This window comes from Harpegnathos saltator, unplaced genomic scaffold (genome assembly GCF_003227715.2).
Source record: "Harpegnathos saltator strain DR-91 unplaced genomic scaffold, Hsal_v8.6 scaffold37, whole genome shotgun sequence".
NCBI classification, from domain to species: Eukaryota; Metazoa; Arthropoda; class Insecta; order Hymenoptera; family Formicidae; genus Harpegnathos; species Harpegnathos saltator.
Genome location: NW_020230172.1, coordinates 483793 through 510209, shown reverse-complemented (window position 1 = coordinate 510209; position 26417 = coordinate 483793). Strand labels below are relative to the sequence as shown.

At 40.3% G+C, this 26417-nt stretch overlaps 6 protein-coding genes across 6 annotated transcripts in view; 4 read left to right on the top strand and 2 right to left on the bottom strand.

The window, feature by feature from the left end:
• Window positions 1-6760: 6760 nt before the first annotated feature.
• Phm (Peptidylglycine-alpha-hydroxylating monooxygenase) lies at window positions 6761-9128 on the bottom strand. The gene is made up of 3 exons (XM_011150398.3): window positions 8867-9128; window positions 8461-8676; window positions 6761-8381 (listed from the first exon to the last, which is right to left on the bottom strand). The coding sequence occupies exons 1-3, from the start codon at window positions 8972-8974 to the stop codon at window positions 7713-7715; spliced, it is 993 nt and encodes a 330-aa protein (XP_011148700.1). The 5' UTR covers window positions 8975-9128; the 3' UTR covers window positions 6761-7712.
• Window positions 9129-9397: 269 nt separating this feature from the next.
• Window positions 9398-11121, bottom strand: Arl6 (ADP ribosylation factor-like 6). The gene is made up of 3 exons (XM_019843952.2): window positions 10958-11121; window positions 10631-10810; window positions 9398-10190 (listed from the first exon to the last, which is right to left on the bottom strand). Exons 1-3 carry the CDS (start codon window positions 10962-10964, stop codon window positions 9979-9981), a joined length of 399 nt encoding a protein of 132 aa, XP_019699511.2. The 5' UTR covers window positions 10965-11121; the 3' UTR covers window positions 9398-9978.
• LOC105188782 (uncharacterized) lies at window positions 11019-12944 on the top strand. The gene is made up of 4 exons (XM_011150414.3): window positions 11019-11168; window positions 11233-11714; window positions 11802-12137; window positions 12222-12944. The coding sequence occupies exons 1-4, from the start codon at window positions 11099-11101 to the stop codon at window positions 12942-12944; spliced, it is 1611 nt and encodes a 536-aa protein (XP_011148716.1). The 5' UTR covers window positions 11019-11098.
• A 902-nt stretch (window positions 12945-13846) lies between these two features.
• Window positions 13847-17227, top strand: LTV1 (LTV1 ribosome biogenesis factor). The gene is made up of 8 exons (XM_011150400.3): window positions 13847-13911; window positions 14652-14822; window positions 14922-15474; window positions 15551-15786; window positions 15863-15991; window positions 16060-16251; window positions 16409-16657; window positions 16738-17227. Exons 2-8 carry the CDS (start codon window positions 14820-14822, stop codon window positions 16849-16851), a joined length of 1476 nt encoding a protein of 491 aa, XP_011148702.1. The 5' UTR covers window positions 13847-13911; window positions 14652-14819; the 3' UTR covers window positions 16852-17227.
• A 306-nt stretch (window positions 17228-17533) lies between these two features.
• Vha13 (V-type proton ATPase subunit Vha13) lies at window positions 17534-19568 on the top strand. Its single transcript, XM_011150401.3, has 4 exons — window positions 17534-17719; window positions 18306-18406; window positions 18525-18623; window positions 18709-19568. Exons 1-4 carry the CDS (start codon window positions 17638-17640, stop codon window positions 18781-18783), a joined length of 357 nt encoding a protein of 118 aa, XP_011148703.1. The 5' UTR covers window positions 17534-17637; the 3' UTR covers window positions 18784-19568.
• A 440-nt stretch (window positions 19569-20008) lies between these two features.
• dnr1 (E3 ubiquitin-protein ligase defense repressor 1) overlaps window positions 20009-26417 on the top strand; it is a 178639-nt gene continuing 172230 nt past the window's right edge. The window contains exon 1 of the mRNA XM_011150403.3: window positions 20009-20682. Within this exon, the coding sequence (XP_011148705.1) occupies window positions 20596-20682 (87 nt within the window). The 5' untranslated portion in view covers window positions 20009-20595. The remainder of the gene's footprint in view (window positions 20683-26417) is intronic.

Genomic DNA, 26417 nt, shown 5'->3' with positions numbered 1-26417 from the left:
GTCGATCACACCGCGTTTGTGCGCGCGATAAGTTAAATTTTACATTTTACTGTACCTCTCATGTGTTCCCGCGTATAACGCGGAATAACGATCAAAAAAATATTTTTTTAAATCATTACGCTTATTATAGATACGCTTGCATAAGTACGCACGCGATTTAACTTGATTCCGCAGCGGACGCACAGTGCAAATTTAGCCGAGTGATTTCGCAAGAGTTTGCGACGCACGTTGTAACGAAGAATGAGAAACACGGGCCGCAGACGTGGATGATGATTAATGACATATCAGTCACGTATCGCGTATCGCGCTACGCGTCTCTCCACTTTCTAAGTCTTCATGAATACTGACCTCGGAGCATCGGCCCGGCAGAAGTACAACGGAGATTGGTAGTGTGCCTCGCGGCTCGCGCTGGAATAGAGAATGCGCGAGCGGCCGGAAATGGCCGAGCGACTCGCACGGGGCATACCGATGAATGGTGTATGGATTTTACTTTCGTGTACGACGTCGCGCGTCGTGAGGCAACGAAATTATGTGAGTGAGCGCGAGTCCGCCGGCGGATAATGAAGTTTACGAGCCGCGGTTGGGCGAGTGAATTCAACTAATGGGCGACTTAATAAATTGCTTGTTTATTGAGCGTCGAGCATGCATGGCGCATGGACTTCCTCCCAGGAGTGAAATACGCAAGCACTATTCGCGCGCAGATTTATCTATCGATCCGCTCAATTTACTGTCGCTCGAAAAAGAAGATGTCCGAACGTCGATATTCCACTAAGATAACAGTATTTTACAAAACACTCGTCCGTCCCGTCCCGTCGCGTCGCCGTAATACCGGTTTATCGATGTAAAATGTGAAGCGCGTGTATATATAATTGCCGGAAAGTTTACGAGAGAGGAGGTTTATCACGCATACACACAGCGCGAAATGCCACGAACCATCTGAGAAACGACTGCGCGACTGCGAACGAAACACATATCGCGTTCGCTCCTATACGCTACATATGTGCACGATACACATGCTCCGTTTGCTCATTTTCGCTGAAAATGAGATATCGCGCGCTCCTTCCTCCCGGGTAAAATGTGCTTCGTGCCGGGTAAAATGTTCTCTGTTCGCGTTCGCGCTTCGTGTGTCGTGAGGAGAGCCGCGTCGGAGGCCCTGAAAATTCGACCCGGGACTGTCGCGCGCGCGCGCGCGCGCATACACAAGTAATCTCCCTGTTTTCCCGGTGTTTTCGACACGTCACGCTCATCGGCTAATGGAGCAGAAATGATGGAACATTTGATCTATATTCCGTCGCGCCCGAACTTCGCTTTTGGACACACGAACCTCTTTGACACGCGAGTCACGCGAGTCGCGAAATCTCCCGCGGAATCTCTCTCGTCGATATTTCGCCGCGAGTAATTCGCATTCCTCGCGACGTCGTCCCTTTCCACCACTGTGAAATCGAAATAGCGACGCGAAATGCCCGCCGCGCGCGCGAGACGAGCTAATCGATCTTTAACCCTCTCGACGGTCGAGACGCGCTCGAGGGTTGACGCGCATAACTCTTTCCGTCAACCTTCCGTTACCGCGAACTTTCACTACGCCATTGGACGGAACTAGTGCGGGGGAAAGTCGCGCGCGGAGATTGTACTTCTTCATTTCCTCTCAGACGAGACGCGCTGTTTGAGGGATGAGAGAAAAGGGAACTCGGTCTCTATATCTTCCGAAACTTGCGGCACGGTCGAGGGAAGCCTCTCGCGCATCGCCGGGTCTGCGAATGCTAAACGTCAGCTCTGTTTTCACCCGACGCAACATTACTCGAATATCTTGCAGCAAAATGTAAAACATAAAAAAAAAGAGAGTCACATTTCTGTCGGGATAACGAAAACGTTGGAATCGGGGGAATGCGGATTTTGTTTCGCTATTTCGGAACTCAATGACGCGCTTTCAATTAAACCTGATGAAATCGCTCGAATTCAGTGAAGCTTCCGTTGAATATCTTATTTGTATAATAATTAAACACGGTACTACTCTCCGCGCTGCGTGAATTCGAGGTAATTAGGGGCACCTAACTATTTGTGAAATTCGCGCGATTAAAACAGGTGGATATGCGAATGCTATTTGTTCATTGCACAGAGAATGACAGATTCGAGTCGACACGACTATCGATTTGTGCGGCCACACCGTCTGTATCGGCGATACGAACTCCCGTCGAAGAAGACGCGTGCAAGAGGGCGGCGTAATGAGCAAAACCGGTTCTCAATTTTACAGGTGGGCGATCCGATATGTGCGTCTCGCTACACGCACAACGAAAATCTAAAACACTTCCCCGTCGGACATTCCTTCGGTTGCGAAGTAGGTCGCACCGGAAGAAACGAAAGTACGAAAGCGATTTCCGTATTAGTCACCGGTCGATTATCGTCGCGCCGAGTCTTCGATAATGTTCGCACGGAACTTTCGCGCGGAACGATCCGATCTGAATGAATGAAAAATTGGAGATTACGGTATACGATCGACGGCGAAATATTACCTACGTCGGAAATACGTACCTCGGATTGCGACCCGAGAACGGGGAGTGTATTTTCGGATATCGAGCGTCGAGACTACAAGACATCGCGATGTCGAGTGTAATTGTCTAATATAAAATGTGCGCAGTGTCTGACCTAATTTCGAATGCAACTTCTCTCTTATATACGCGCGCGTGGAAATAGTGCCATTGGCTTGATCGAAAATAGATAGCGCTAGATTTATCGACTCGTCTGTAGTGGCGCAAAGTGACTTAACTTGATTGAAAGGAAGGACCAACTCGAGATTATTCGGCCACCGCGGTGATTATCATATGTGAAGCAGAACAGCTGCGTGTGTGCGTGTGAAGAACGGGAGAGAGGTGGCACAGGAGACTTTATTAGCTCTCTTTCGGCTCTCATCAATGGCTCTTAAAATCCCCGACCACACCTCCGTTAGATTCTTCAACTCGTACCGCTGCACTTTCTCCGATCATTTGTTTCCCAAAAACGTACGTCGCCGATCGTCGGCACACTTTTAACAACGGTCTATTTCGCGACAATGAAGGTCGTACGACGGTAGCCAAATTACTCGAGTCGAAAGCTCAAAAATTCTGCCCAATTTGAAAAAAAAAGAAACCAGTAAAAAGTCGCGAGATACAACGCGTAACTTTTTCTGTTGCATAACACTGTATTATTAGGTTATTTTTGACGCTATAAGTATGTTAAAGCCTAAAAAAGAATATGCCAACAGTCTCTAAAATAGCTGCAAGTTTTGTACTATAAGCATTTTCGAAAAAAAGAAATAAATATTTGAAATTATTTAATATATCTAATTATCTTAATATTCCAGCTTTATTTAATCTTTATTCTTAATTACGAAGTATATGTCAGAAGTAAATATTGAATCACTGATATAGATAAATAATGGGATAAAATAGTTTTCGTTCCTCATCATTTCTTTGCAATGGGTTGGTTTCATTGTAGTTAAAAATTTTTACGGCTCGAGTCGACTCGAAACGTAATGACTCGGTGACGGAAAAGCACCCGATACGCGAGAATAGGTTCTAGTGAAACAATGAACAAAAAGAGCTACGTCATCGCAATCGTCAAGCCTCGTTGCATGCTAGTCGGTGACGTGTACATTCGACAGACGAGAAAAAACATAACAATCAGCTCTTTGAAAACATTTCGGATCTTCGATAGTTGGCAAAACTATCAAAATAGCATACATTAAAAATGTCGTAATATCTGATGAACGTTGTCGATTATTAATGTGCGAGTATTAATTAACGCTGTCGGTTAATTTTTATTAAACTGATATTTGATATGTACCCGTTAATTATTACTAGATTGGTTAATATTTGCTTATCGCACATATTCTATTTGCAGTTGAGTAAATTATATAATCAATACGCTATATATTGGAAATAAAGATTAACGTAAAAAAAAGCAAAAAATATACATATATGTAATCGAGTATGATATAAATCTTAAATTGATTCTTTAAATTAAACCTTCAACATGAGAAAAACTATGTTGCCGTTAATAATCGTTAAAGAACAATGGGCCCTCAAGTTCGACGGAATTTGTGAAATTAATGTAAAATCAGAATTTCAGCTCGAATATTGCAAAATGAGAGCTAAATTTTAACTCGGCGACGAGAAGCTATTATTCTTCTTCGTCGTCGTATAACTTTGCTATCGTTTCAACGAATTATTATTCGGACAGCTCATTAACGAAATCATCAGATTCGTCAAGGCTTACGTGCATACTTATTATTCAGTTATTCAGCCATTATTATTATTCAATTATTCGATAAAAAAGAAAACACAACTATTACCGAAATACATTTGGCGCACAACGCTTGTAGCATTCGTTTCAATCAGCATCGAATTAATTCCTTCTCAGCGAAAAAATTCGATCGGTCTCTTCCCGCAAAATTCTTACGTTTTCAATGATCTCCGATATATCTTGTAGTATGATCTAAGATTAAATTAAAATTCTATTACACAGCTTTCACGGGAAATGAAGTACGGGGTAAAAGTTTGTTATTTATTTCCAGTCCCCACGAGAGGCCCGTGTGGCTCGCGAGAATTTTCTTCTATCCTCTGATCGTTCGTAACGCGCAAACTATCGACGTTCCGAACTTTTCTACGTACAGTGAAATCAACTTGAAATCGTTAAAAAAATAACGTTCCTCCGTTTACCTGTGCAGTTTATTATTACCGCGCAACGTTAGGGGATGTGATGGCTGTGTAACGTTGACAATTCCGCGCGACATGTACGTGAGAGAGGAGCATGTGTAAAATGATCGATTAGTTCAACCCCGCGGCTCTCCACTTGAGCTAATTAATTCCGCTCGTCGTTTGAACACATCGTCGCTTATAAATAGCTCGACTTCGTGATCAATCCCCTCGTCTCGGGTCTCACGAACGTAATTTCGTATTCGGCAGATACGACCGTGTAACGGTCGATCTCGAAGGTCAGCTAATTCGCCCGTAATCTGGATCCGCGCATTGATGAACGTCAGTGGTAACAACGGTTCAGCGCCCCGTCCGATACGTCAGTCTGTCTTCGTTCTACACTGATTCGTGGATTTTCGTCGATTTATCGACGAGATGAGATCTCGACAATATACGTGAACGAACGAACGAACGAACGAACGAACGAACGAACGAACGAACGAACGAACGAACGAACGAACGAACGAACGAACGAACGAACGAACGGAACGAACGAACGAACGAACGAACGAACGAACGAACGAACGAACGAACGAACGAACGAACGAACGAACGAACGAACGAGATTGTCGTGTTATAGAAAGTGCGCGCGATAAATCCGACGTGAATCCGCGAGAGACACGCTTTATTGCAACGCTAAATGCCTCGACAACTGCCTTTCTCTTGATGTGCCCTTTAATGGAACCGCGAATTGCGTGCGGCAAACATCCGTACTTCATTTCCGCGCGGTTCATGCAGCCCGCATTCGCATTTCTGTGCTTGGCGCTCTCAATTCGTGCGCCATGATTTCAGGTTCTCTTTTCTGCGCGATATGTCAATATGCCGTACTCTCGGCATCAACATAACACCAGAATTACAGAGAGCCGCGTTTAACGCGGAATTAAGGATAAAATGACGAAGAGAGGGAAGATGGGATTGTAAATATATCTCGCTTGGCTAAATTTAAAATCAACCTCGAGAGCGATGTAATTCCGTGTGTGCGTATAGTGATATATGAAAGTAGAATATCGAATAAATATTTCATTGCGCAGAATATGCGGTGGTAGCCGTATGGCGCATATACGTCGCGCGCAATGATGAATACAGCAACAACGCTGTAATATAATTTGCCGCGCGTGGAACGTGCAAACAAAAGACCGCCAATTGTATATGCAACGGCCGAGAGAAGTTTATTAACATCGGACCATACATACATGTGCGCTATCGTTCGCGTACGTGACGAAGTAATACGCTGCACTCAATTACGGGAGCGCGCGAGGGCAACGCACCGCGAGAAACGTCTGAAATATAGCGACCGCTGCCGCCGTCGTCACGAAACGAAGTCAGAGATGTAATTTTTGCAGAAGTTCGTTTATTGAAATCCACTTGTGTTGTATAATCATATAGTCTCTTCAGCGACAACTGTACGCATCGCTGTTATACATTTTCGAAAATAAATGTTATCTGTCATTAATTTTGCGAAAAAATACGCCAAAGTATATATTTGCAGTCGCTTCGGCTCGACGTTCAAACGCAATTTCGAGGATTCAGGCAAATATTCCTGAGCGTATATACAGTCTCGAAGATACCGTAGAAAGAAAGACTCTTAGTAATATTTGGAAACAATATTTCCCCTCTATTTCTTCTCTTTTCTTTCGACTTACACCGACATTTCAGAACACCGCAGAAATGCTCTACTTTTGAATAAATTTGAAATTATCAATTACTTAAAATATAAAAACTTTATCCACCAACATGATTGATATGGTATCATCAGTTTGGTCATAGTTTCATATATAATACGATATACGCGTTAAAAATGGAAATACTAACTGATTCATTTAAATAAAATCCAAGTAATTGTCTAAAAGATCTTTTTAAGTGACAAAATAAATGCAATCACATATATGTGTATATGTTATCATAATCTACACATCGTGAACTATTTGTTCTTATTCATTACAGTTATACCTAGAATATGTTTGGATTTGAGAGAGAGAGAGAGAGAGAGAAATATATATTTATAAAATAAATTATTTTATAAAATAAATATATATTTATAAAATAAATTATTTTGAAGCGCAACGCCTCTTCTGTATATTATTGACTGGAGATTATTTAAATGCATAACATGTAATTTTCAATGGCGATTTTCTCTAACGTATATAAACAATAAATACGAAATAAAATCCTAGGCCTAAGTTTAGCGTTATCACATCCGCATGGCGTTCTGATTATTGTGTCTAAAGATTACTGTGTCTAAACATGTCTAAAGATTCTCATTAGCAAAAATAATATATAAGAATATTTGAGAATAAATCACGCAAATTGTGAGATTAAATTGTTGAGATTGAATTTTGCGATGAAATAATAATTTTTCATTTTTGCAACTAAGTACATTAAGAATCATAACAATCTTTGTTTAGATAGACAGCAAGACAATTGACTGCCAAAAAAGTAGCGATTGTAGACAATTTTGAATATTGTGTACTTAATATCGCGGTAATACCATGTTGTTAATATACACGGTCCATCACTGCAGGTTATAATACAAACCATAACAGTAATTCAAACAATTGTGCATTACATTTATAACAATTGATAAACATGGATGTCCAATCTTTTCATGAATTGACAATAAGTCTCTTAAAGATTATATGAAATAAGTACGACACGATTCGCGAAACCCTCAACTATGACTACGAATATAATTTAAGAATTAATTTGAGACGACCCGCGTATCTGATAGATAAATAGTAGTTACATCCTGCTCAATTAAAAACGAAATAAATAAGAAAAAAAATCATATTGCATTAAAAGCAACAAATAATCGACTCACTATTTCAAAAATCAATCGTAAATTATTAGGACGGCTTGATATCTATGTCTTGTTGAATTAAAATGCATTTACAAGTCAGCAAAATTAGATTCAGATTAGATTTGCTCAATTCGTAATAATATAAAACTGATTCATCATTGTATTGAACGACATAATTTGATACGTTATATACTGGATGCCTCTTTATCAGGAATATTATTTAATCTGCCCTTCCAATAGTAACTAGGCGGTCCTGCAGTAAAGCAGTATTTTCGCTCGAGCGGAGTGTCGTTCTCGACGTAATACATAATGTACATATTACACATCTCATCCTGATTCGTTTCACCTATAAAGGTTACTCTATCGCGCGTATTTTTCATCGTGCAACGAGATGCCAATATGTCTCCGTACGTGATTGGAACTTTATTAGTTACCGGATAAAACATCTGAGGCGTTAAAGGATCTCTCTTACCGATTTCGATCCATTTATTGTTTGGCTTTATTACGTAACCTGATACTACTTTACCCAATGAATGAGTATGTGTTCTATAAGCAAATGGATAAATAGTTTTGTTTTCTTTTATGACACACGACGATTCCATATGTTCTATTTTTCTGGCTGGTATAATACCACCTGTCCCTAATAAGATTACACCAGCGAGCTTGTTCAATGGATGAGTCGTGTAATGCAGAAATACGCCAGAGTCGTCTGTACTGCCATCTTTAAAGTGATCAATATGTGCGTAGTGTACCTGCAAGACCAGGTACTGTATGGGAGAGTCACCACCTACTTTAAAGCCTACTCCTTCTGGCAAATCCAATCTTGGAGCATCCCTTGCCCATGCATAGATGATCTGTTATGACAAACAATTTGTTTTCATTCTTATGTATTCATAATAGTTATAAAATATATGATATTATTTTTATCGTTACTTGAGATCCTTGGCTACAAGGAGGTGCAGTGTTATGCTTGTTTATAGATTGTGCCATTTCTCCACAATTCCAAACAGGCATTGAGCTTCCTGGCTTTTTGCAACCGTAGATAAGCATATGATGGGTTGTTCCCATTGTTGCATTTGGTTCAAAACCAATTATATAGTAATTTCTTGTAGGGTCTATCTTGACTGGAGTACACAAATACAGTTCAGGCTATAAAAAAGTAGAACGGGTCATTTTTATTCTATCTAATTACTAATTATAGAAATTGAAATCAAAAGCGCAAGAACAATCTTGCTGTTGGTTCTTCCATCTATGTAATGTTATTGTGAGAAACATATGTTAATGTCATATAGACACTTATACATATTATGTAAAAAATTATAACAATATAAATACTTACCGTGTTTGGCTTTACATTGGGCATAAGAAGAGAGTACTTATCGGCATAACAAGACATAAACTTGAAGAAAATAGTAAAACAACATATCAGCACACATTTTTCCCACATTTTCGAAAGATAATATGGGTAAAGCTACACGTCAAATTCTACTTAGCTGCGTCAAGTTCTACTTAGCCACCTGTCAAATGCTACAGGTCGGTCGATATAACACGTTGACTACAATCGCACCGCGTGACGTAAATAACAAAGAATACGTCAAGGCTTACTTGTGGAGATTTTACGGCGGCAGCGACACCATTAGAGAGCGCGCCAAGCCCCGACAATTTCAAATCATTCGGTTCTTACTGACCGAATTGTTACATATGACCTATTACCTTAATTCCTATTTACGATACATATATTATATATATATATATATATACGTACATGTAAATATAAATAGTACGCAAATATAGATAACTTTATTAAAACATATATCTTAATGACGTAAATTGGATGGTTAGATAAATTGGATAGTTTAACAAATCGTGATATCATTAAAATGCAACTACTTGTGCATTGTTTATTCCAAAGATCATAATAAATAATATTTGTGATGTGTTAATTATGGAATACTATTCCGCATATTTCAAGCAAATGGCACGTTAAAAATTGTAATTGCACAGCAATTAATTGCTTTTAGTTACGATAAAGCGATAAGCTTTTATATACATACATGTATATCTCAGCATCTGCATATTACACGAATATTTCTATGGACGGATAAAAATATGGAATTGAGTTCATGACGATGCTTCCCAAATACCATAAATCTTACCATAAATAATCTTACCATAAATAATACACGATTCGATCACTTAACCATATGCTTCTTACACTGATTGTGTTTCTTACGCGATATCAAAGTTTCTCAAGGTGAAATATAGAGGAATCTCGTGATGAAGAATCTTCGCGAAAAACCGTTACTTCTCGGAAGTTCGAGAGCCGCCATTTAAGAAACACTAACTCACGATAAAATTGACCTGCACATGACTCCCGCAGACACCGCGTCGATGATGTTGACCCGATGCGATGCGATGAGGTTCGCCCAACCGTCGACGTCTCGACGCCGTTTACCTCTTGTTGATGAATATATCACGAATCTGGTCCGTCAGCCACTCGATAGCCGGTTGCAGACCTTCGCCGGTTAACGCGTTCGTTGCACGAATGTGCCATGGCTTGTTCTGTATGCGTTCAAGTCCCAAACCCGCGACTAACTTCACAGTAGTCAAAGAATCGGGCAGGTCCATTTTGTTCGCCAAGAAGAGGATGGGTATTTTGCGTCCTGAAACATTTATCCCACTTTCGTGCTAGTTTTTTGGCACTTGTCAAAATTATAATCGCCTATTTTATTTTAATATTCGGATATTTCAAGGATCTTTGTAATAAACACGAGCAATTGACATCAGTAGTCGTAATGTATCAACGAATCAGAAGCTCAGATTGAGCATTTCAAATTATAACTTTGAAATTGACGAATAGCAGCGCGAGTATGAATCATGCTCGAGTGTGTTCATCATGAGAAATTAACTTCAGATTTGATTGATAACCTGTTCGTAAATATTGGACAAAACATACATTATCAGATTACTTGTTTTCATTATGAATAAAACATTGTCTCATTTCTCTTTCCCCTTTTATTATTCTAAATAAATTTTTTTACCACCATCGCCACATACGAAGTAAACTCTATTTATCACATTGATCATTCAAACGGTGACGTACCTGCTACGTCTGGATGTTGCAAAAGCATGTCCAATTCTTCCTTCACGACAACCAGTCGAAGTTTGTCGCTACTGTCAATTATAAAGATAATTCCATGGCAATCCTTGTAATAATGCTCCCATAATGATCTATGACGATCGTGACCGGACATATCGAACGCAGTGAAATTGACATTTTTAACTGAAACAATAATTTGGACATCTATGAAAGTAAATTTTGATAACACACACAAGATTTATTATTAACACACTAAAAGTAATTAGACATGTCATATAATAATATATCTTTTTTTATAAGAATTATCTTGAGATTAGTGAAAATACTAACACGCCATCTAACAGTACAAGGTTAAAATATAATATGTAGAAATGTGTGAGAACCGCTGACGTGCGACCGTTTGTGACGCGTAGTTTATTTAAGAAGTTTCACAATATTATTGTTAATTAACAATTTCTCTAATCCAGAAAAATGCAATCTTCTTCAAATAACAAGGATGCGAATAACAAAGCAGCAGATAAAACCGCACCATCGACAGAAGGTCAGATATCCTAACCCTGTTGCGTAAACATGTGTACGAAACAATTGATTATTCGTATTTTCAGATAAGAAAAACAAAGAGAAGAAGAGATTGTTGAAAGAAATACAAGAGCTTAGATGTATAATCGAACAGAGCGAATGGAGTATGGAGATGTTGCGATTCAAAGATGCGGAACACTTAATCAAGCCGCCGCAAAATTCAAATATTTCCCATTTAGGCAGAGTGCCAAACGTCGAAGTTCAGTTACAGAACGATTTATACAAATTTGCTGGTCTTCATTGCGCCAAATTTAGACGATCGGAAGTTGTATTTAACTTCTCATCGACTGATGAACATCAAAAGGACAATGCTTACGCGGTACAAATTTTGGTAAAAGATGGAAAAAGCAGTTTAGGAAAATGGGTGATGCCAATGTCGATAGATATGAATCAAATATTAACCAAGATACCAATCGATAAACCAAGTAACTTAACTGCTTTCGCAAAATACTGCAAGCACAACATTAATTGTTATACTACACGACAGCAGCAGTTTTTGTCATTAAAAGTATGCTTGTATACTGTAAACACATAAACATACTAATCAAAATATGTAATAGTAAACTTGTCTCAATAACTAACATGTTTGTTTTAGGAACATACTTTGCACATGAAACATTGTGCTCTATATTCTAATATAGGTTATATGCAAATTAATATAGAATTATATGGTATACACGATAAAGATGAATATATTGACTTGATGGTATATTTATTGTACCATTCTGATGAAGCAAGACCATATCAAATTAAAATTGATACAACATCCAAGAAAGAATTAAGTGATGAAATAAAGCAAAAATGGAAAACATATTTAAAGGAGTTCAAAATATCAGATTTACGAACTGCATTTGATAAAATTTTCGTAAAAAAGAATCCTACATATACATGGACACCAGGAGATGACAGTGAGAGTCCATTGGAAATTAATGTATGATATTTTTATAATGCATAAATTTAAAAAGATAAAACGTCTTTTGATTATAAGTATATTTAATGATTATTATATTTTCAGGACACTAGTAACTCAGATGAAGACTTTTTAGAACAACTGCAATCAAAGCAGAGGTACTCACTAAGAGTTAGGAAAAAACGTAAAATATGGAATAAATGGAGTGCAAAGAAGAAACAAAAAAATATGGAAAATTCTACATCGTCAAAAGACATTAGTGACAATGCTCATTCAAGGGCGGAAGAGTCACGCAGTGAGAGTCCACATCAAACTCCAGTAAATAAAAAGGAGACTAGAAAGAAAGTATCTTCTCTTTCCTTGAAGCAACAGAAACAAATTGATAAAAATCTACTAGAGGCAACCCCAATAAAAGAACCTAAAATTATATTAAAACAGATAAAATTAAATTTCCAAGCTACTCAATCTATGAATTCTGACAAGATAAATAAAGTATTATCGTCACAATCAAAGCCTCACATTAAACTTGGCAGGAAGAATAAAAAAGTAGCTAAATTGATTACTAGTACTCCATTAAGTCGTCGTGTCAATCCTAAGGTCGTGTTATCTACTTTAGAAATAGATAATATTACTGAAATTGGATCTCCATCGGAGAAAGAGGTGGACAACTTAAACAGCTCGAGGAACAGTAGTCGTTTAAAAAATAAAAATTCTCCAAAAGAGAACATCCAAAACACATTAAGAAAAAGTCCTAGATCGGCTAAATTATCGTTAAATACACATACTGTGAAAGGTGTTAAATCCAAAACTAAGAATATGAAAAATTGAGAAATAAAATATAAAATTGTATTTAAATATAATTATGTATAAGATAATAAAACATCTTTTATAAAAACAAATGAATATATAACATACTTTTCTCTCCCTCTCATCTTACTATATTTATGTTACATTTATTTTAGTTCCCACTTGACATATTGTAAATAAAACTGTGCTATAAATTCTGACTATATTTTTATGCGGGTGCAATATACGTGAAAATAATTTTTGAAAGCAGTCGAATTTTCGAGACATTTTTGGCACATTGTCGCTCTTCGTTATTTAACTTACATGCGAATTTCTCGACATTAAACCCGACAGTGGGCACTATGTCTATGCAACGGTCATCCTCGCGTTTGAAATTATTTATGACCGTCGACTTACCACTGTTGTTAAGGCCCACTACTAAAACGTTTACTTCTTTTTTCCTAAGACCTAAGAGATTTGCTAAACGATCGAATAACCCCATTTTCTCTCGTCGCTGTAAGCTCTTTCGCATTTATCGAACATCAATAGCACCGACGAGATGCTCATAGAGACCATCGGTCTTAAGGTTCGCCTTAAGGCGAAGATACAAATGTTCGTATTATCGGTGTAGACGAAATGGAGGATTCACACTGCGTCCGATGTCCGACGTACGACGTCCGACATCCAATAGGAAAATAGCTTTCCAATGGAGAATTGAATTCAAGAGTCATGACATTGCGGCCACTGAGCGCTCAATGAGCTTTTACATTTGATTGATATATTCTTTTAGATTTAAAAATATACACCAATCAGATGCAAGAGCTCACTTAGCGCTCAGTGAGCAGTTGTAGTACTGAATGCACCCATTGAATTCAAGAGAATTGAATTCTCCATTAGAAAGCTATTCTCCTATTGGATGTCGGATGTCGCACGTCGGACATCGGACGCAGTGAGATCCTCCATAACAGTCGGTATTAAGAAGATTTTGCAATACCGTCTCTCATATACGGTAAACGTAAATCGTGAACGTTATTCGTTCAGAAATAACGTCGCGACCAATAGCATTCACGATGAAAACTCCCTATTGTCATGACTCTTGAATTACTTCCAAGTCAAATGGTGGAGGTTAACCAATTAGAGCAATTCTGTTCCGTTGTGTCACAGGTTACGTTCCGATATTCACCGCCAACACTGAAGTACTGAACATTTATAATATATGTGATAAACTATATATTTTCAGTAGTGGCAGTGAATATCGGAACGCAGTCACAGTGAAACAACCGGACGGAATTGCTCTGATGCCCATTTTTACCAACTTTGGTTAACTCAACCGGGTGGTTATTCCAACGGAATTGACCAGTCACATTTGTCGTTAACTAGAATTATTAAGTACGATTGGTCCATTCCGATAGAATAACCAGTCGGTCAAATTAACCAAAGTTAGTAGAAATGGACATGAGTGATTTTCTCTGCTGAACGCAATCAATAGGGGCCTGTTCGTTTTGTCTGCACTGTTGAACTGGTGCATCAAGTTGAAGTGACACAAACGTAGGTTTTCTCACTCCAACTTGTTGCACCAGTTCAGCAGTGCAGACAAAACGAACAGGCCTATTGGGTGCGTTCAGCGGAGAAAACCGCACAGTGAGCGATTAGTGACTATTGGTTCTTACTGTTAGATCCTTACATACAGACCAATAACGTTGACGAATTACTCAACCGTTGTGTAACCGTTGTGTTTTCTGAACGCAGCCACTGAATGCACCCAATTTGTTCTTCTGAGCTATTCTGAACGCAGCCATTGAGTCTGATACATGAATGCATAGGGGATGTGATCATAAAAATTATTGGTACTTGAATTCCACGTGTTCGATCAGTTCAAACTGATTATATTACAGTTGAATATAGTTTAAACTGAAAATGGTATGTCTTAGCATGTATCAGTAATCACGTTATCGTTACATTTAATTTAAGTTAATTTAGGTTAAGATAAACTATATATCTGTACAATAACAATTGCAGCCGAAAGGAAAAACGAAGAGATTTATCGATAAGAAGAATTCTGTGACATTTCATCTGGTACATCGTTCACAAAAAGATCCGTTAATAGCGGATGAAACAGCACCACAGAGAGTACTTGTTCCAGCTGGTGATACACAACCTGCTAAAAGTGAAAAAAAGGCAGCAGACGAGAAGCGCAAAGAGGAACAGCGTAAATTTGGAATCTATTATGATGATGACTATGATTATCTGCAACATGTTAGGGATGTTAAATCACTGTCGGTTGAATGGCAACGTGTTGAGAATACCAATGTTTCCAAAAGCTCTAATAACAAGGATGCTCCAAAAATTAACTTACCATCTTCTGTATTTGCTTCCAATATTGAAGAAAAGGTTGGCATGCTCAACAAAGCAGCACCAATTTCTGGGCCACAGTTGAATCTTGATCCAGATGTGGTTGCAGCAATGGATGATGATTTTGACTATGATGATCCAGAGAATCAATTAGAGGATAATTTTTTTGTATTAGCTAATGCTGGAAGTAGTGATGATGATGGTTTTGATAAAGAATATGGTAAATTTATTAAGATAAAAAAAGTAACATCTCATGTTCATCAAGAAAAATATTCTTTAAAATATTTTATTTGCAGAATATGAATTAAATGAATCAGATAATGAATATGATCAGTCAGATATTTCCTCTGAGGGTCACATGGAATTCTCTGATGAAAAGAATGAAGAAGAAGATGAAGTAGGCAGCTTGAAAGGACCTCTATATACTTTTGAGGATGAGGAGACAAAGTCCCGATTTACAGAATATTCAATGAGCAGTAGTGTGATGAGAAGAAATGAACAACTTACGCTACTAGATGATAAGTTTGAAAAGGTTTGTAGTTTTATTTTTTATCATGTTACGATAGTGTTATTGTTTTTAAATTTTATTCGTCTTTATAATTATATAGATATATGCTGCTTACGATGAAAATGAGATTGGTGCTTTAGATTGTGATGAAATAGAAGGATACATTGCACATGACTCGAACTTTGTGCTACAGTGTGCTGCAGAATATGAGAAGAAACAAAAAGAAGATGTAAGTATAATTGATGCAATGAATATACAGTGAGAAAAATTATTATTGTTATTTTCTTGTACTTACAGACGGAAAATATCGCGGAGCTTATGAAAGATAGAATGAAGATTATGGAGAGAGAAAGTTCAAGTTCAGAAGATGAAGCCGAATTAGAAAAGCTCATCGTTGATGCCCGAAAAAAGGACAAATGGGATTGTGAAAGCATTCTTAGTACATATAGTAATATTTATAATCATCCTAAATTGATTGAGGAACCCAAAGTAAGTCAATCAACAATATTACATACTAAGTAAATATAGGACATAATAAATAATATAGTCGTGAGCTGATTTTGATATTAACCAAAAATATATGTATAAAAATTTTTCCTATTTTTTATATCAAGATTTTATCTGTCTTCTCTTTTTCTTTTAATAGCGTTTACAAAAAATTAAAATTGATCCAAAATCTGGTATTCCAAAAAATGTATTTGGTAATATGTCTGGAAAATTAACGGTTGAAATGTTAAGTCAATTTGATTCTGAGAATAATAAGTTAGAACCGAGAGATATGCAATCTGTAGCAGAAAGTAAGAAATCTGAATTAAGTGAACTAAACATAAGGCCCAAAGGGGAAACTTCCGATGACAGGAAGAAAAGGAAAAAATTATTCAAAGAATATAAAAAAGTATGTAATTTTATTAAATATTTAAATTAACTATATAGTACTTGTGTTTTGCATATTGAATAATTTTTGTACTGTTTTAGGAGAGAATGATAGAACGGAAAACAAACATCGAAACATTTAATGAAGAAAATCACCGAGAGAAAATACAGTTAAATAACAAACTATTTATTCGTCATGGGTACCATGTATTGTAAAGCGCGTAAAGATGTCTCTCGAAATACGATTTTAATTTAGATTTTAATATTATATGTAAAAAAATATATGGATATTGAAAATATTATTTAGGCATATTAATTTTTTGCATTGATATTCATTTGGTGAACTTATAAGATGTATGCACATAGTTGAGTCTATATTCAGAGGAAACGAAAATGTATGTTTCGATTCGATATGCATCTATTTCACATAATCTTGCGAAATTTTATTAAGGTTTTTGATATTACAATAGATAAGATTCAATTAAATTTGCAATCAATAACGTACACACATTTGGCATGCAGGAATATTTTGTGATGTTTAGATGTCCAATGCAAGAGAAGTAAGGTATACCTAATATATATATTTTAACTTGTACTAATAAAATATATCATTGAGTCCTAATTTTTCTATATATTAAAATTGTATATACCAACATATATATATATATAATATAAAATGGAATTCATATTCATGTGTATTTTTCGTCATAAATGTCTAAATCTTTTCACCTATATTTTCTCATACGTTAACTGGGTTAAAATAAATTAGAAAAATGCGTCAAGCAGTGATTTGAATCTGAAATTTATATGATTGAATATAAAGAAGATACAGTTGTTTATTCTCGCAGCGAAAGACAGAAGGGTGACGGAAAAGAGCGGCCACGTGAGAGCACGCGACACGGAGGAAGCGCCGTCACTTCAAGGCGGAGCAGAGGGCGGAAGCTCCAAAGTCATATGATCGATTCGTGATAGCTTGTCGTTTTCCACTCGCTCATCGCTAAGATGGCTAGCCAGACGCAGGGTATTCAGCAGCTTCTGACCGCTGAAAAACGAGCTGCGGAGAAGGTTTCGGACGCTAGGAAACGTGAGTGTACTCGGTGCGCTGTAATATTTCGTTACAAGATACGTTGTGATACGGTGAACATGACGTTCGCTTTGCTGCTCAAACTTCGGGTTGTAACTTTCCGACCGTGACGATAATCCTCGTTGAAATTGATATAAGTGACGAATTTTCGGTATTTCGTGCGAAGCAACATTGCGGAGTGTGTGGACAGTGGATTTTGCAATTTACGATATATGTTGACATACGAAATTATGATGATTTACTATAATACCATTAGCTAACCTGCGCATGATCCATCTGTGTTATCAGCGATTGTCTAAATTTTTTAATAAAATTTTAATATCTGTCGTGATTATTCAACTTTATTTAGGGGAATTTTAATATTTTGCATTAATTTTCTCCAAGATTTTATTTATCATATGTAGATGCTTAGTCTTAATAATTAAATTTCTTTAAAAACTCAAAGATTTGTGTTGATGATAATGAAATAATAAGTTACAGAAGGATTTACTCTAGAGTAAATTAAACAAATATGTGATATTTTGTTTGAAAGAGAATATTGAAAAAATATTTGATATGTACAAAGATTTTTTATGTTTCTTTATAGGTAAAGCACGTCGTCTGAAACAGGCTAAGGAGGAAGCGCAAGATGAAATTGAGAAATATCGACAGGAACGAGAAAAGCAGTTCCGTGAATTTGAAGCCAAAGTGATTACTACTTTCTTTACTTTATAATTATCAAGATCTTGACTCTGTTAGATCTATATCACAATATTCAATTTGATTGATTACCAATTTAATTGTAATTGTATTTATAACATTGTAGCATATGGGTTCAAAAGAGGATGTAGCTGCACGTATTGAGGCAGACACACGAGTTAAGATAGAAGAAATGAATCAGACCGTTGCCATACACAAAAACACGGTAAGCTATTTGCACAAATCTAGTTAGTTGGATTACAGGCAAGTACTCACAAGAAATCATGATATTTATTCCCTGTACAATTTAGGTCATGCTTAAAGTCTTGGACTTGGTGTACAATATCAAGCCGGAATTGCACAATAATTATCGTGTTGAGGTCTAAGTCACGAAGTTGCATCTAATAGCTATAAATATGATATATCTTATAATATATGCTATAAATGTACATTAAATATTACTGTTTACTTATAACATATCGCGATATGTATTTATCGTTGTTATATCGTACGACATGTTATACTTTAACGGAAAAAGTGTGTACGATAGTGTAGCTGTGTAGGCAGTGATGCTCAAACTACTAGAGTTCTTTTGTTTCTGCAATTGCTACACGACAATAAATATATCGTTCATTATTATCCGCTGAGCTTTCACCGACACAGTTTGGATAGTTTGAGAATTGCTGTAGTTGTATCGTATATAACGCGACAAAGAAACAATATAATATGAATGTACAAAACGCAAATTACTGTCTGTCTGTTGTGTCAAGGCCTAGGCACATCAGAACGACAGTGGTGCGCTTGTTAAGATAACAGTTAATGCGAATTAGGGTGGTGGTAACGAATTGTATGTAGTTAAATGTACGTCATTAGATGTCATTCCATGATTCTGTCACATCGAGGATGCGTAACGTAACATGATTGTCTACAACCTTTCGTGGTTCACGGACAAGCTCCCAGTCGACGGTGGACCACGCGACGATGTAGCAACATTACAGTTTTCTCTTTATCGCAGTTGTTTAAAGTCCATTGGTCATATAAAGTCCTAGAAAACCGGTTAAAGATCCCACGAAAAGCGCTTCGCCTTATATGTATAACCTGTTTCTGTAAGCTGGTTGGTTGTCTGTACAGTATTAGTGTTCAAAATACAAAATACAAAAAGGAAGAAAAATCCCATAGGGCAATACAGTTCTCTCGTCCTTATCCTCTTAAAGCTACTGTGTGTGCACTGAAAAAATTGCTGTATTGATCCCAAACAATATTCTTAAACCATCAGATTACAATACAAACATCAAACCGTGTTAGATTAATAAGGCAAATATCGATTAACCAGAAGTTAACAAACGTACGTAGAGAAAATATTACTCTTTACGATTAAACTCGAAGTATGTTTCAAAATTAAGGGAGATTTATATTCTATTATTTATTTGTAACATTGTCCATAATAATATCAAGTAACAAAGAGACCAAAGGGCTCCATTGTATTCATCTACGCCATTGGACGAACTTTATCACGTGTAAGATTATCCGATGCTGTACGTCACTGAGACTCGCGCACGCGCACTCGCGTCGCCGCGGCAGTGGGAATGATCAGCTGTGGCGCGCCTAACCTCTCCTCACTCGCGAGTGTATCGTGCTTCGGAGCGGCGGTTCGTCCTATGTTTACGTGTGTGAGCGTGCGCGAGCGCGCGCGCGCACGATCGTCCGCGTTCTCGTCCGACGTTAGCGGCGGCAACGCCAGCGCCACTCGATAGCAGCCGGAAGGCGATTCGATTACGCGAACTGAGCCGCGGCAGCGCAGCGCAGCGCGAAGAGCTGCTGGTCAGTACGTGTGGCATTCCGCGCCGAGAAATGGAAGCCGACGAGACGCGTTCGGTCAGCACAAGCGTCAGCACGTTGCCGACGTTGCATATAGTCGCACGCGACATCGCAGTGACAGCTGTGCACGTAAGCCACTTTTGAGTTTGTTATGACCAAGAACGTATCACCGGCCACGACCGGTCGCCGACCATCAATCGCGTATCCGGAGAAGAAAAGACCGTCGTCGCCGTCGTTGTCATCGTCGTCATAAACGTGCGCGTCGTGATCGGAGTGTTTTTGGTTCTTCTGTTTCACACGTGAGGAGGAGGGACGCGTCGGCCGACGACGAGGGATTAGGACGCCAGCTTTGAAGGTCACCGAGAAAGGAATCCGGGAAGATGTGGTGCCTCGTCAGCCAAGCTAATTCCGTCATCCTCGAGGTGCAGGTCGACCCGAAGGCCATCGGCCAGGAGTGTCTTGAAAAGGTGAGTTCGTCCTTTCTTTTTTTTGGCTTCGCCGACATTCGTTTGTTGTCTTCGAACCTGTTCGCCTAATGCGATGATCGCGCTCGATGTAAACAACGGATGAAACGGTCGGCCACATTTCACGCTGAGAATGCTGTGCAATTATCTCGTGAATTATCTCGTGTTTTCCACCTCGTTTAACGCCTCGCGGTTGCACTGCTTACGATAGTCATATTGGATAAATAAAACTCTTGAGGTCTGACTCGAAGAAATTTGGTCGAGTTCGTATATTCTGCATATTGCGGCAACTTCAGTTCGTTCTTTATATCGCGCTAACTTCAAACTGCGAAGCAGCTTCGTTTCTTCTCTCACGAAAAATGTTCGACTTTGAACATGTTAATTTTTCTCGGTTTTTCATAGGTTGATGTTTATGAATGATTTTTTTAATTCCTAATTTAATATTTTCGTGTGAGAGCGTGGAATACACGTGATGACACAAGCTATATTAGTAATGAATAAATTAATGTACACATGTAAACAACAACAAATTACACAAGAAGCGTTGCATTTATTTTTAATGTTTCGGAGAACAAAAGTTCGAATTTTAATCTCGAATAACAGTAATTGAGAAATTTGTTTTTTTTTTAATATTGCCGTTTAATATTGCCGTTTAATATTGTCTCGTGTGTTTTTATGTTACTAAAGTCACAAATAGCTAATGTTTATTCAAAGAAACCGATATACCTTAGCCGAACAATTTCCTGTCCTTCGCGATCATGAGAATGATTCATCGCTTAAACTCCTCGCTCGCTCGGAGAACTCCCTGCGTGATTCAGGTTTGTTCGTGCTGCAAGTCGAACGTAACGATGCATCCTCGCGATATGCAAAGTACACTACATTTTTTGCTTGCCGAGCGCAGCATCTGCGACTTTGTGCGGAAACGCGCGAGGTGACAGGCGTGAAAAGATAATTCGCGCCTCCGACGTCAGAGCTGCGATTTTCAATTTGCGCAAAAAAAATGAAAAAAAAAGGAAAGGCGATTCGATACCGTGAAGGACGCAGACGTGAGATATAAATCACAAGTTTCCGTGTATCATCTTCCGTCGTCGACCGATCGTAAAGACGCGAGCTACACTTAGAATCTGCAAATTACCGCTTCTAACGAGCGAACGTGAAATCGCGCTCGATCGTTAATCGTATATTCGCGTCTTTGCAAATGGCTGCGGCGAACGAGCGCTCGAGTGAATCGATCGACGCTCTTTGATACCGATCCGGATCGACGTGCATGTGCACGTGCGGCGATCTATGAAGGAAAGTTCCACGCACCGGCAAAGTTTACCTTTGACGCCGTGGGCGCTCTCAGATTCAGTCCCGTGAAACTTCGTCGTTCTCCGCCCGTCGCGATTCCCAGCTTTCCTCTTCTCAACCCCCTGCAGTCTCGTGCAATTTTAAACTAACGTATCGTATGTTTGCTCGTTTTTACGTTCATTTGAAAGCTTCTTGGGCAACCGGATCCCGACGAACATGACGTCTGACCTGTCGCGGCTGATCGTTTCCAGCGTCCGGGTAGACGCAGTTTTTCACCGACAACAATCCTCCGTGAGTCGTCGAAATGTCTTGGCTTGTCCCTCGTTCTTGTCGGAAAACTCGTCAAAGCGCGATACACCCGGTTTCTGTTTACGTGGATTCTCGACGATGAACTACACATCCGCGAGCGCTTATTATTACGCAGTGTCTTTCTACGTACCTTTGTGTCGCGAATTCGTTCGTCCACAAATTCGTGCGTCACATAACGTGTCATAACGCCTCTCTTGTTTTTATGTCCGACTCGCTGCCGCGCACTTTTTACGCAACCTGATACATATTTAATAGCTACACACATTCGATGAATCTGATCAGCGAGCTAATCAGCATTGCAAAGGACATTGTATATATATATATAGAGAGAGAGAGAGAGAGGGGGGGGGGGAATGATCGTTTTGTGTATCATAAGGATAAAAGACCGCGAGGTGCAGCTCGTTGGCTCGTCGCGGAAGTGTTCTGTTTTACACTCGGACTTTAATGGGTTAATGTGTTTCGTGTCGGACAAGTTGCGAACGTGCCTCGGTCTAGGCCGTAGCTCACGTGCGCAACAGATGCCGCGAAAACACACGGGCGGCGTGATCTGAAATTTCAAGGCGAAGTCCCATCTTCGGAGAGAGCCGCTCGAAGTATTCGTTTCGTAACCTGATACGTACGAACGAAAAAGAAAGATTCGGTTCGTGCAGCTGATTTTCCGTTGCCCCGCAACGGAGCAAATGATAATTATCATTCTCTGATATAGGGATAGAAATATTCCTGTTTCTATCCCTATCAAGCGCAGCATATGTCGAGACGAATTTTTCTCGTTCGCGATAAACAGAGATGTCTCGTTTCTCCTCACCGAGGTTCATCTGGTCTGTCATACGGATTGAGATTTTTTTTTTTGTATACTGTTTCCTCGGGGAATTCCCTCTAGGGTGGTGAGACCCTCTCGTGTTTCTTTATCCCGTAGTAAACCCGAGGAACAAAAAGTGCTGACCGAAAACTTGCACGTTTCATGTAACAGCGAGCGGTGACTAAATATGAAAAAAATGTTTTGGTCTGGTTCTCTGGTGTCTGGGGACCGAGTGATAAAAATTCAGTCGTAGAACAGAAAGATCTCTCCGGTGACAAAGACGTCGTTTCTGAGTCATGAATTTTCGTCTGGCCTCGGTTCAGCCGCGCTCAGACTGAAATTTTCTCTTTTCGTACAGATTCCCCCTTATTCCACTCACGTAGTCACGTCCGCATTAAATCGCGAATAAGCACTCGCAGGAGCTTCCTGCGATTTTCATACGGCACATGAAGTACGTGAAGTGAAGTTGCGCGTCAAGAGCGCGCTGCTGTTCGTTTTTGGAGATCGTGTTTCTTCCCTAACGGCGTCTTCATAAAAATATCCTTTCGCCTTCGCGCATCTTGAACCGACGACAGTATCGCCCGGGGTGCAGCTCGTTTGGTTTCCATTACAAGCTCCTTACGTCGCCCGACTCGATGCATTATCATTCTTATATGTCGCGTCGTTCTCAGCGATGGGAGTAGGACAGAGAGAGAGAGAGAGAGAGAGAGAGAGAGAGAGAGAGAGAGAGAGAGAGAGAGAGAGAGAGAGAGAGAGAGAGAGAGAGAGAGAGAGAGAGAGAGATGGTAAAGGAGGGTATCGGGACGATCGTATTCAATTTACTTCCGACCTGGACTGACCCCACGAGCATCTCCTCGGCATTCTCCTTTGCCGTGAATCGATTCTCGTCCCTTCCCTCGCGGTATGCTTCCATCTAAAAACGAGACATGCCCGATGCTTCTTAGTACGTCGCAAATGAACCGTAACGACTCGAGAGAGAGAGAGAGAGAGAGAGAGGGGGGGGGGGAGGGAGAGAGAGAGAGAGGAGAGAGGAGAGAGATCCGCGACTCTTTGTAGGCAAACAAAATTATAAACTTATCTCACTGAACATTACGGCAACGATACGGCGGAGATAGCGTCTTTTTAATCTGCTTTTGCTTATCTCTTAATATTTCATATTTGTCATTGTGTGTGTTTGCGTGCGTCTGCGATTCCCTTCTGCGCTCTCGATGCTATTTGTAGAATGATAACCGTAAACTTCGCGAGACTTTGTCCGTGACTTCTCGCGATAATCACGTGCGAGCGCCAGCGAAAGAGACGGATGCTCTTGCCACATTAACGCGATACGGATCGAACATTGTATCATTTGTTTTCACGGCGATGTGTCATTCTCTCCCGGCTGCTCAGCTGCTGCACCACGAGCATTTTATGCCGTTTTGCTCTCCAGTGGCTCAATCGTGTGACCCGGCGCCACGCTATCGCTTCAGATTTGTTGTGCACGCGTCGCTCGCGGTGTGGAACCGGTTATCATTCTCTGCGTCGAAAATAACTCCGAAGGTCGGGATGCACCGAAAATAAATCGATGGTGCTTCGCTGTACGCGGATTCACGCACTACTCGTTCTCTTTCATTCGGAGAATCCCTGCGGGCGCACACCTGCAGGCGGCGCCAGCGCGCCGTTGTAAACACGCTCGACGAAGGCGGATTTGGCCCTAATATCGCCGCAATAATTGCGTTTCCCTCGAGCGTGCCCAATCTGCGATTCGGCTTGCGCGTCGACAATACGTCGATCGACGCGCGCGCGCACGGGGATCGTTAACCCGCGGTTTGTCGTCGTCGTCGTCGTCGTCGTCGCTGCGGCAAACGGATGCGCGACGCCGAACGCGAACGCGAACGCGAAAGGCTGGTCAATTACTTAGCGAAAGCGATCGCGAGCGATTACGGGAGAACAGCCCCGGTCCTTTACTTGCGGCCCGCATCAAACGAAATTGCACGCTGTGCGCCGAAATTCCCGACGTTTGTAACCTTTGAGGGTTTGCATCGCGGCGAACCGACTCGATCGGTGTCCTGCGCAAACAAGAAACATGCCTGGAGAGAACGAGAGCGAGAGAGAGAGAGAGAGATACTCATCGGTGTGTGTTTACCTCTAATATCAATCCGCGCCAAGCCCGCGGTGATTACGATGCGCTCAAGTGGGTCAAATAGCCTCTAACTAGGTCGCAATTTCACTGACCATAGCGTTATTAAGTACCCACCTGCGAGATTCTCGTACACGTTTTTCGCGCATAGTCAGCATAATCGCGCGACTCCGACGCTGACGTTGTTCCGCCGCGGAATAGAACGTGAGCTCAGCTCTGTCTGATTGTCTCCCGTGGCGCGTTATCTAATAATTAGGAGAAGCAGCGCCAAGCGCGTTTCAGACGCTTCTCGGACCGCGCGCTTCCTTTTGGACGTCGCGTCGGGGTGAATCGAGGATCGGCCTCGGACTCTCTTTGTCTCACTGCGGGATACAAATTCTTCACACTTATCTTGGTAGTTTTAATAGACCTCGCTTACCCGGCAAAAATAGGAGTCGGTTTCGCGCTTTCACAGGCGGCGGCGGACTCCCCGAGTTCCGTCTCACTCTTAATGCCCCGCGCGCGCACCACGGTCGTTCAATCTTGCTGAAGTTATTTCTCGGACTATTGCACACTGTGTTTCAAAACGGTTTAAACACTTCTTTTTCTGCTCTTCTTTGGACGCGGTCGCGGAACGCAGTCAACGTGGCCCCGCGAGAGAAATTGTTTCTGGAGAATTCCCGGAAGCTAAGCTCCCCCTCCCATTGGACATCTGCCGCGTGCTACGAGCTGCATCCGAAGAAAAGCGTTTGAGACCATTTTGAAAGCACAATGTGTATGTGGTTATGTGCGCATCGTACGCACGTGGGGGCTTTTACATCGACCATCCCCGGCAATACCCACTTTCTTCTCTTCACTTTATATCTCTTTCATCGCGAATAACCCGCCGCACATACGCCGCGTGTATTTACCCGGTAAAGAAAACGCGATGCGTGCGCGCCTGAAATTTTCCTATCGGCTTATCGGCAGCGTCGCCGGCGCGGCGCGGTGCGGCGCGGCGCAGCGCGCCGCTATGGAAATTAGGTCGAAATTGGCCGGAATTCAATCCGGGAATTCAATTTGCGTCGTCTTTGTGCCCCGCGGAGTCAATCCGATCGAGACGCGCGGCAGACGTTTTCGAGATCTAATTTGCGTTTACAGGAGCCTATTTCCCGCCGTTTGCGTCATGCGAGACGAACGCCTAAAAGGAGCCAAACGTGCTTAAGCTCCTGTCAGTCTCGCCTATGACATAGAATAGCTCTCTCT

Coding starts and splice junctions, on each gene's coding strand:
- Phm (XM_011150398.3), bottom strand. CDS start 8,974: ATGTGGGAAAAATGTGTGCTGATATGTTGTTTTACTATTTTCTTCAAG. Junction 8,677..8,866: donor CCAATGTAAAGCCAAACACG/GTAAGTATTTAT, acceptor ACTTTTTTATAG/CCTGAACTGTATTTGTGTAC. Junction 8,382..8,460: donor CTTGTAGCCAAGGATCTCAA/GTAACGATAAAA, acceptor TTGTCATAACAG/ATCATCTATGCATGGGCAAG.
- Arl6 (XM_019843952.2), bottom strand. Junction 10,191..10,630: donor GCAACATCCAGACGTAGCAG/GTACGTCACCGT, acceptor TAAATGTTTCAG/GACGCAAAATACCCATCCTC.
- LOC105188782 (XM_011150414.3), top strand. CDS start 11,099: ATGCAATCTTCTTCAAATAACAAGGATGCGAATAACAAAGCAGCAGAT. Junction 11,169..11,232: donor AACCGCACCATCGACAGAAG/GTCAGATATCCT, acceptor TCGTATTTTCAG/ATAAGAAAAACAAAGAGAAG. Junction 12,138..12,221: donor AGAGTCCATTGGAAATTAAT/GTATGATATTTT, acceptor TTATATTTTCAG/GACACTAGTAACTCAGATGA.
- LTV1 (XM_011150400.3), top strand. Junction 15,475..15,550: donor TGGTTTTGATAAAGAATATG/GTAAATTTATTA, acceptor TTTTATTTGCAG/AATATGAATTAAATGAATCA. Junction 15,787..15,862: donor TAGATGATAAGTTTGAAAAG/GTTTGTAGTTTT, acceptor ATAATTATATAG/ATATATGCTGCTTACGATGA.
- Vha13 (XM_011150401.3), top strand. CDS start 17,638: ATGGCTAGCCAGACGCAGGGTATTCAGCAGCTTCTGACCGCTGAAAAA. Junction 18,407..18,524: donor TCCGTGAATTTGAAGCCAAA/GTGATTACTACT, acceptor ATAACATTGTAG/CATATGGGTTCAAAAGAGGA. Junction 18,624..18,708: donor TTGCCATACACAAAAACACG/GTAAGCTATTTG, acceptor TGTACAATTTAG/GTCATGCTTAAAGTCTTGGA.